This window comes from Canis aureus, chromosome 8 (genome assembly GCF_053574225.1).
Source record: "Canis aureus isolate CA01 chromosome 8, VMU_Caureus_v.1.0, whole genome shotgun sequence".
Lineage (NCBI taxonomy): Eukaryota > Metazoa > Chordata > Mammalia > Carnivora > Canidae > Canis > Canis aureus.
In genome coordinates, this window is record NC_135618.1 from 65,818,798 (window position 1) to 65,829,171 (window position 10,374).

General features: G+C 42.5%; 1 protein-coding gene across 20 annotated transcripts in view; it reads left to right on the forward strand.

Annotated features, from left to right (window-relative positions):
• Positions 1-455: 455 nt before the first annotated feature.
• The window catches only part of LOC144319509 (RB-associated KRAB zinc finger protein-like), a 37,042-nt gene continuing 27,123 nt past the window's right edge, over positions 456-10,374 (forward strand). For 13 of the 20 annotated variants that reach the window (XR_013385322.1, XR_013385327.1, XR_013385329.1 and 10 more), the window contains exons 1-3: positions 456-612; positions 863-958; positions 4,315-4,431. Coding sequence is in view for 12 of the 20 variants with exons in the window: in XM_077907713.1 (XP_077763839.1) it covers positions 471-612; positions 863-958; positions 4,315-4,431 (355 nt within the window). In the remaining 8 variants the exon portion in view is untranslated. The remainder of the gene's footprint in view (positions 613-862; positions 959-4,314; positions 4,432-10,374) is intronic. The other 7 variants (XR_013385323.1, XM_077907717.1, XM_077907718.1 and 4 more) reach the window with 1 other exon arrangement.

Here is a 10,374-nt window from a genome sequence, read left to right on the forward strand (position 1 = left end):
ATGAGGTCCTGTAGGGTCACAGCAGGGTGCAGACAGGAAAGAGTAAAGGACCAAAAATAGCCATGGCCCTCTAACTTCAGGATGACATAGAGAACAGGGAAGCTCGTAAAGGAGACAGAAGGAGCAGCAGGAGAGGTCAGAGGGGAGCTAACATTGATAATATTATGGGAGCAGAAAGGAGGAGTAAAGTGCATCCTGCATTTCTATGAGTGCCGGTCAGACCTGTGCTTCTTGGGGCAGGAGCTGTATCTGGTGGCCTTTGGGTCCCCAGCAGCCAGGATTGTTCCGGGCTTATAGTGCAAGATGGTATTTTCTTTTTTGTGTATACTGAATGAACTTATCTTGGCATATTTCTGATATCTTTGTTTTCTTTCCACAATAAAGAAGGTATACAGTGTTTATAGTTAACTTCACCAGTGAGCTTGGAAAGCTGTCGTCCTCATATGCCTTCACCTTATCCAGTTCTGATCATGGTACTGTTACAGGGGCCAGTGTCATTCAAGGATGTAGCTGTGGACTTCACCCAGGAAGAGTGGCAGCAGCTGGACCCTGAGCAGAAAACCACCTACCGGGATGTGATGCTGGAGAACTACAACCACCTTGTCTCAGTGGGTAAGGAGAGCCCGCTTTCTCTATTGCTAAGATACACAGGATTTCCCTCGAATGTGCCGACTTTCACTTTGAATTTGATGGGACTGATGTGAGTGGCCTGTTCTGGGGACCAGGCAGGGCATTTTGGTCTCTACCTCCTCAGTGAAAGGTTCTAAGTGTGGTGCTGGTCATGAGGCAGCACCATCCTCAGATGACAGAGACCCAGCAGCCCTGCAGTCAGGCTCAAGTTCTCTTTCATTTCTGTTAACAGGCTGTCACATTATCAAACCGGAAGTTATCATCAAGTTGGAGCAAGGAGAAGAGCCATGGATAGTAGGAGGAGAATTCCTACCACAGAGTTACCCAGGTGTGTTAGTGCAGGCAGTGCGGAGATTGGTGCTTTGGAAGGGTTTTCCTGGGGATTCTTCATGGCCCCAAAGCTGCAGAAGTGACTACACACAGTCATCTGTGTGCTCTGGCAGCCTGGGTCCCGCTCCCAGCACCTTCTTCCTTATGAGAATCTGGGTTTGCAGAGCACTGCCATGTGTGCCCCTTCCCAGAGCCCTCACCAGTCACGTCCCCCTTCCCCCATGCCTCACGTCTCACTTGCTCTCACAGCATTTTCAGCCACCCGATGTCGCGGGTTCTTTGTTTTCAGGTGTCCATAAATCTGTCATTGAAAAGTAACTAATGGGACTCTTCGGTTCTTGCCACCTTCCTTTTTATTTCCTCTTTTCTGTGAAATGCCTCACACTGGTTTCTGTCCCCGGTTTCACAGCTCACTATTCCGAGGGCAAATTCTCAACCCCATCCTGAGCCTGAGACAGGAAGTTGTGTGGCACTATGCCTGGGTGCTGCTCATCCTCCCTGAGAACCAGGCCTTATGTTTGGTGACAGCAGTGTCTGGGTCTCCTGCCTGCCCCTCTTGTCTCTTACTGTTCTGTCCCAGCGCTCAACTAGCATCCTGTCCTCTGTGACACTCAGTGTGGTACATAGGAGTTATGATTCCTTTTCCTGAAAGGTCTACTTCCCCCTTCAGTGGGTTCTGGTTTCTGAGTTCTTCAAAGTGCTCCTCCTACCTCTGTCCTTAGGGTTGTTATTTGACTGTCTGATGCTTTACCATCCCTGTCCCCCGTCCAATATCTCCTGTGGTAGTTGCTCAGGGCACTGGCAGGATGAGTTCTTTGGAGTTTCCAGGGGACCTTGTCACTGGCTGCCCAGGAGGAGCCTTCAGTGACTCCTTGCCACTTCTGGAGGGATTGTTGATTCCTCCTCTTCCCTGTGCTACCTGTGTTTTCACAGAACTCTTGCTAAACTCCATGGGGCCCTCACTCCTAAATGCCTTCTGTTGATGTGCTCATTGTCCCTGGAGCTTTACCTCAGAGGGGTGTGCTCTGTTGGCAGATAACAACACATCCTTCCAGACGGAACTCAGCATTTCCACCCCCTCCTCCACATTTTCCCTCCTAGCTCTTATCATTATTCCAGTCTGCTCCTTCTCCTAAGGTGACCACCTCATGGCCAGACCTTGAAAAAAGTTAAGTCTGATCAAGTAATCTGTTATTTGGTAGTACATATTTTTTGCTTGAGCTTCTTTCTTCCCTAGATTATAATCCCATAAAGAGAAGGGCATGTTCCCCCTTGCCCCTTAGTATGTAATGTGTAGTCTGCATTTGAGTATCAGGAGCCAGGCGGGTGAAAGAACTTTCTAGTCCATCTATTGGAAAATAATTTATAAGCAATTCTAAATATGCATGCCTAAGTCACATCCCCATTTATTCTGCAGGTGACTGAAAGATACGCATGGGATTCAGGTTAAGAGCAACTGCTCTGATTTCTACTTAAGAGTTTAAAGGAAATATGGAATAGGATCATACTTTCTAAGAGACCGGATTTGCTTAAGAGAGTTGCATGGTGTAATTTAAAACTCAGCATTTCATGTGGAATGTTGATGATCTGATGCACAGCTGAACCGCTGTTAAAGTCATTGCATGGAGAGTAATTATTTTCAGTTTTAAGGGGAGATGGCACTAATGAGGTGAGAAAGGATTTGAGACATTTATGTTTTTGTTTTTTTAATATGGAGACTCCCTGAATGGTTTTGAGTATATCAGGGTGGTGGTCCAGTGAACTGAATAAAACAATAAGAGCAGAGACTTATGTTTGAAGGTTAGCTGGGCGTTGTTGGCACCTCAGCAATCTCAGAAGAAGCTAATGGTGCCTGAGATAGTACTCCATCTCTCCCAAGTGATTATGAAGTGGTGTGGTGCCCAGTGTTGATCCCTCCTCCACACACACACCCAAGCCCCCTTGGGTATATCAGATGACACTCTTTGCCAAACAAATAGCTTGGTTTTTCTGGAGCAGAAGTTATTCTTTGTAGACTAGTATAAACCCAGTTTGGAATTCATACTGTAGATCTAGGTGGAAAGTATTCTTTGTCAGATGTTATCTTCCATTTATCCTTGGGAGGACACAGTACAGTTTCATTTGATGTGGATGAAAGCAAGTATAACAGTCAAGTTTGTCTAAAATCTTGTAAGATAAGTAAAAATAGCAATTTGGGGAATCTGATTTTTAAGGTTTGTAAGTGAAAATGAAACTAAATGAAAATCAGGAGTGGTGAAGTCTGTTCACAGTCAGAATTAAGTGACACCAGTGTATCAGAGGCAAGACTAGTTTAAGGAAATTGCCAGGAGATTGAAAATGGGAAAAACAGTTGCTGCATTACTGAGCATGTGTTTTGTGCCACATGCTGATCTGAGCACATTATGAATTGGCGTAATCCAACAGCAACCATATAACTTAGGTACCATTGTCTCCATGTCACCTGTGGGTGATCCTGAGCCACAGGTGACATAAGGACTCTCCCCAGGTCACCCAGCCAGAATACATGTCCAGATAGAAACAGGTAAAGTTCATAGTCTGAATGAGGTCAGTTTAAATCATAACATCAATAGAGTATTTACAAAACCTTAAACTTCTGAAGAGCTGCTATGCTCTGGTCTATTTTATTCTTCCTGTTGGAGATACAGAGTTCCCGGGGCTCTCTTCCCAAGTGACATAGAACCACAATTAGCTAGAGTCCTGGCCACACGGCTGCTACTCTAAACATGGGTTTGGGTAGAAGCTGATTTGGCCCTACTGTGTGGAATCTGGGCAAAATAGTTTGGAATGACCTAGGCCAGTGAGAATGTTGCCACAAAATCTCAGTAAAAGGTGATGGTGCCTGAGACTATAGTTGTTTCTTCCAACTTGCTGCAGAGCGGTATAGTGCCCAGTGCTGGTCCCCTCCTCCACACCTGATGCCTCTGAGGCGCCTGTGCACCACTCCTCCTTGGCAGTGCTCCTTGTCACCCTTCATTCACCCCGTTTGCTGCCTGTCAGCTATGCATCTACTGTCCTTCCTTTCCCTGTAACTGCTGTGTTTATATTTTACTGTTTGTATCCAGTTTTGAACAAAATCTTACAAAGTAGCAAAGATCAAATGTGCTTGTGTTTTTCCCTTTCCTTACCTCAGAAGTATGTGTGTATATGCACATGCGTGCGTGTTTATTATATGTGTGTGTTTATTATAAACCATAACAATAGGGGAAAGAGGTACACTTGCAGTGAGTCCATGGAGCTCACATTTACACCAAAATGAAATGCTTGCCTGTAAGTCACCTTCCATATCTTATGTAGGAAGATATATAAAATTATGTTAATTTTGCCTCTTTTTAGAAGTCTGGAAAGCCGATGATCTGGTAGAAAGAGTCCAGGAAAATGAAGGGAAATATTCAAAGCAAGCTGTATCCTTCAACAGCAAAACCCTGATTGAAGAGAGAGGTAATGTTCTTGGTAAGACTTTTAATGTGGAAACGAACCCCATTCCTTCAAGAAAAATGTCCTATAAATGTGACTCGTGTGAAAAGAGTTTGAAATCTGTTTCTGAATATATTAGTAGTGATGGCAGCTATGCAAGCATAAAGCCTGATGAATGTAGTGCATGTGGGAAACCACTTCCCCATGTTAAACTTGAGAAAACTCATCCAGGAGATGAATCTTATGAATTTAATCAAAATGGGGAAGCTTATAGTCTAAATGAAGAAAGTATTTATCAGAACATTCATATTTTGGAGAAACCCTTTGAATATATTGAATGCCAGAAAGCCTTTCAAAAGGATACAGTTTTTGTTAATCACATGGAGGAGAAGCCCTATAAATGGAATGAATCTGAAATAGCCTTTCTGCAAATGTCCAACCTCAGCGCACACCAGAGGTCTCATATGGAATTGAAGCCCTTTGAATGCAGTGCATGTGGGAAATCCTTCTGTAAAAAGTCAAAGTTTATCATACATCAGAGGACTCACACAGGAGAGAAACCTTATGAATGTAATCAGTGTGGGAAATCCTTCTGCCAGAAGGGGACCCTCACTGTCCATCAGCGCACACACACAGGGGAGAAACCCTATGAATGTAACGAATGTGGGAAAACCTTCTACCAGAAGTTACACCTCATTCAACATCAGAGAACTCACTCAGGAGAGAAGCCCTATGAATGTAGTTACTGTGGAAAATCCTTTTGTCAGAAGACGCACCTCACACAACACCAGAGAACACATTCAGGAGAGAGACCCTATGTTTGTCATGACTGTGGAAAAACCTTCTCCCAGAAGTCCGCACTTAATGACCATCAGAAAATTCACACAGGTGTGAAGCTCTACAAGTGTAACGAATGTGGGAAGTGCTTCTGCCGCAAGTCTACTCTCACCACACATCAGAGGACACACACCGGAGAGAAGCCCTACGAATGTAATGAGTGTGGGAAATTCTTCTCGCGGTTATCCTATCTCACTGTACACTACAGGACTCATTCAGGAGAGAAGCCCTACGAATGTAATGAGTGTGGGAAAACCTTCTACCTGAATTCAGCCCTCATGAGACACCAGCGAGTGCACACCGGAGAGAAACCATACGAATGTACCGAGTGTGGAAAGCTCTTCTCTCAGCTGTCGTACCTCACTATACACCACAGAACTCATTCAGGAGTGAAACCCTACGAATGTAATGAGTGTGGGAAGACCTTTTACCAGAACTCAGCCCTTTGCAGACATCGGAGAATACATAAAGGAGAAAAGCCCTACGAATGTTATATATGTGGGAAGTTCTTCTCTCAGATGTCGTACCTCACCATACACCATCGAATTCATTCAGGAGAGAAACCCTATGAATGTAATGAGTGTGGGAAAACCTTCTGCCAGAATTCAGCCCTTAACAGACATCAGAGGACACACACAGGAGAGAAAGCTTATGAGTGTTACGAGTGTGGGAAGTTCTTCTCTCAGATGTCCTATCTCACCATCCACCATCGGATCCATTCGGGAGAGAAGCCCTTTGAATGTAATGAATGTGGAAAAGCCTTCTCTCGGATGTCATACCTCACTGTACACTATAGGACTCATTCAGGAGAGAAGCCCTACGAATGTAACGAGTGTGGGAAAAAATTCTATCACAAATCAGCCTTCAATAGCCATCAGCGGATTCACAGGAGAGGGAATGTGAATGTACTGGATGTGGGGAGGCTTCTCTGAAGTCAGAGAACCTTTCCATGTGGTGAGTGGGCAACTCCTGCTGACCCACATCAGAGCTTACACGGGTGATCTGCACAAGCCTTTGTGTTAGACTTGAAGCCTGAAAGTTCACAGGGTAGAAACCCCAACTGTACCAAGACCACAGGACTTGTTGGATAACAAACTATACAGGAGTAAAAATTTATATGTATTTAGAATGTGTATGCACTTCACCGTGGACTCAAACTGTTTTACATATCAGGGAATTCATGCCAAGGGAAAAATCTCTCCATTTTAAGGAAGGTGGAAAATGTACTCCTTTGGAAATTACAAAATGTTATGCTTCTGATGTAGTACTAAGCTTCTTGAAAACAAAAATACAGAAGATAAAGATACTTATGTAAATAGAAGCTGTAAAACCACCTGATAGTAATCAAGACCACAGCATAGCAACCTTACACTCACATGGGAGTGCTTCCTGGGAATGTAGGACTTAACATTTTTGAGGGGTCTTCAGTTTCTTTGCTTGCTTTTTAGGATGCTACATGAAATGTATGTTCAGTTTGAATCATGTTTGAAAAGTCATTGTATCCTTATTAGAATAATTTGTAATACATGGTAAGGTAACCCATTTTAAATAGCTCTACCATGTTAGGATCCTGATATTCACTGCCCCTGAACTAACATCTGATAGTATAAAGTATGCTGCTGCTTGTACTCTCGCCTGGAGTTCATAAATGTCTTTGTTGTTAATGAACTAAGTCTTCTGTGAAGAAGCCAATGTCTTTAGAACATGTTCAGCTGTATCTGAGTCAGCAAGAGTTAGAAATCTATGCATATGGTAGAAAAGCGCATAGATAATTTTAAGATGTTACTGCCAGACATTTCCAGTAGTCTAAGAAGCACCTATAGTATTTACTGTACTCTATCAGTTATATTTACTTAAAATATTTAAGTACTTAAAATATTTCCATTTGTATCAGGTTTTTTTTTCTCCATCTGTTGTTTTATTTGGATGCTTACATTAAGTGTGCAGAGCACACATACTATGTAACTTAGGAATTATCTGTATTTTTTTTTATAACGATAGTGTTTTTAAAAATTGTGCTCTATTCCTATGTAAATGAATGAAGAACTCTTCATATGGGTTTTTGGCAGACACTGTTGAGTGATCCTGGTTACTCACTCTTTATTGTTTGCTGGCGGAGTTTGGGTGTCCATTTCTCCTCATGGAATGGGGGGAAATCCTGACAGGTTTCAGTTAATAATGATAATCCTTTTTCATTGCCAGCAATTGGTTTAGAATGGTCACAGGACCCAGTTCTATGCAGATAAAGGAGATAGCTGACAGGTTATTTCTGAAAGGTTCAAATAATGAATCCTGCAGAGTTAAGCAGAGTCTTCTGTTGAACATTGCCTTCATTGCATGTGATGCCTGGCTGTGTCTTTCAACAATGAATTATAATTTAAACATGGCAGAGCAGAAAGACTGGGAGGACTGGGACCTGAATGATGTTGAGCCGCTGAACCAGCTGTGGCTCCTCTGTGGCTCCTCTGCTTCTGGACTGTCGCTTCTGTAGGAGATGAAATTTACCTTGGAGCAGGTTGATTTAGGTTGCTCTGTTAGCAGATAGCTGAAGATACAAAGTTATACCTTTGTAGGAATTATGCAATTGAGAAGTGGACTTTAGGTAAATCATTTATTTAGAAGTACTGATAGAGAGGTTGATCTAATTTTCTGTAAATTTTGATGTAAATAGTCGGGGCACTACCAGTCAACTTGAAACAATTAAATGTGTATGTTTCCTTGAATGGTTACATCATTGACCTAAGAATATTTAGAACCTGATAACAATGCCAGATATACCTTCCTTTTTACAATGCATGACATAAATTTTGTTTAGGTTAATTTCTTTTATTCATGGATCATTTTTCCACTGTTAATTCATAATATATGGTGTGGAGGTAAGGACGTTTGCTTTCCAGTGATTAGCCCCATAGCCTATATTTGAATAATTGACACCTGCCCACTGAGATGAAATGCCGTATTTTTCATGTATTCTGATCATTTGTGGCACCAGTTTTTGTTGCTCAGCACTTTCCCTCCATATTCTTCTAGCTGATTGTGAGTATGCTATATAATAGGAATGAAAAGTCTGGTAGATTGTATAGATTTGTGTAGGAAAATATACTGATAGTGTATTTGTTGAAATGATACCTATAAAGAGTTCCCACAGTAGTTTGTCATTATAGCTTAAATACACAGTATGCATTTTAAGTAAAATATTTTAAAAGTTTAAATGATTCACCACATTCTTTTTCTCTTACGGAGTGCCTGCACAGGAAAGGGCCTGGTGCATGGAATGGTCTTGAACTGCCTATCTGATGACGTAGTCATGTGATTAGTTTGTAGTTTCAAAGATATCAGCAATTTCATTCTGTATCTCTGAAAGTGGAATCAGTGGCATGTTCTTCTATAGTGACATTTTTTTTCTTCTTCCCTAGAGGCACTTAAAATAATGGTTTGTCTTAAATTTGATGGAATGTAGTTTTTGAAAAGTTTTTAACTGTTCCTGGCAAGAGTGTAAGATGCACAGGCCTGAGTTCATGAAAGAGCACTAGCAGGATGTCAGGTCTCCTATCCTGCGCAAGGACTGAATGTGGAATTGGGGCAGAGCGGGAGCTTTTGTGCGTTATATATAGTCACCTTATAATTTTGTGCGTTATATATAGTCACCTTATAATTTGAAGTGTGAATGGATGATGAACTCTGAAAGGGGTTTTCAAGGGCTCAGCAGAAGGAATAGCCCTTCTGGCAGGTGGCCATGTGAGATTCCCCCAATTTTTTGTATCATTGAGTCAGTGAAACAGTGGTTCATTCATACTTATCAAATAGGTCTAGTTGAAGCTATGGCGATAACACCAAGGCCTTATCCTCTCAGAGATCCCAGAGTCACCCTCTTTATTCCATGGCTGTGTGCCTGGGTGGCTGTCCAGTTAAGCTCCCCAAGGGAGGCTGTATAATCCATATGACTACAGCCCAGATACTGCCCACTTTATAGAATGCCTGTAAATAAGCAAATTCCTTATCCTTTTCATCACAGAGGTGACTACATCACAGATAAATTGCTTTTCCCTTCCCTGAATTTAAAGTCTGTGATGTCTGCCAGACTGAACTGACATGGGCTATTGACTTGTTCCCAGAGCCCAACTTGGGCTGCCATGGAAGTAAGAGTGGTTTGCACATCCAGGAGACTACAGTGGAGGGGCTCCTGCATGAGGTGTGAGCAGCCAGACAGTGGTGAAGCAGGTGCTGGGGAACCTTGGGATTGAGATCTACACTCTGCTGCTCTTAATGTAGCATCCCAAGCACCTTATTGCCCAGCACGGTGCCTTCATGAGACAGAAAGGATGCATCAGCTAGATGAGGAGTGGACACAACAGACACAGGCACAGTGCTGGCCTGGAGCATCCTCTTCTCACTCCACAGCCAGGTCATTACAGTAAGTGGGCACATTCTGTTTTGGATGGAGGAGGACCATTTGGTGATGATACCATGCCCTGAGAGCAGAGGATCCATCAGGAAGGGGGTGCCTCGTGGCTGGGGGTGGGCTTTTTCCTGTAATACATAGGTCTACTGAAGCCACCCTGAAGAACAGGAACGAGGGATTAGACCATCACCCTGTTAGTCATATCATCCGAGATTTGCAGATTCCCAAGTGAAAATTAATGCTAGAAAAAGCAAACCTATAAGTTTACTAAGAGCTGCACCACACGTCTGCACAACTGGCAAGCTTAATGGAATGTAGAAATCCAGATTTCAAAAGAAGTGTATTGGTTATATGAAGTAAGAACAGTTACTCTAAAAGAGGTGGGGGACAGGGCATGGACACAGCCAAAAACCAGTTAGTGGATTGTGTGATAACAGCAAGTGGTTTGCCCAGGATGCCAGGAAGAAGAGATGCATGTGATAAACAGACTCAGAACACAGTAGACATAATACCCGTATCCTGGAGTTCTTAAGATAGGATGGGAAGAAAATTATGAATTAAAAATTTCTCAAGTTAAAAAAGAATGAAATTAAAAAGAGCTTTTGTGTTGCCAAGTGGAAAGATACAGAAAAATCTCGGGCCTGTAAAGCAAAATGGTTTACCTAAAGACTAATAACTAGAATACATGAGGATATCCAGCGAAGTAGCAAAAAAAAGGGCAGGGCTTAAAAAAAAAAAAA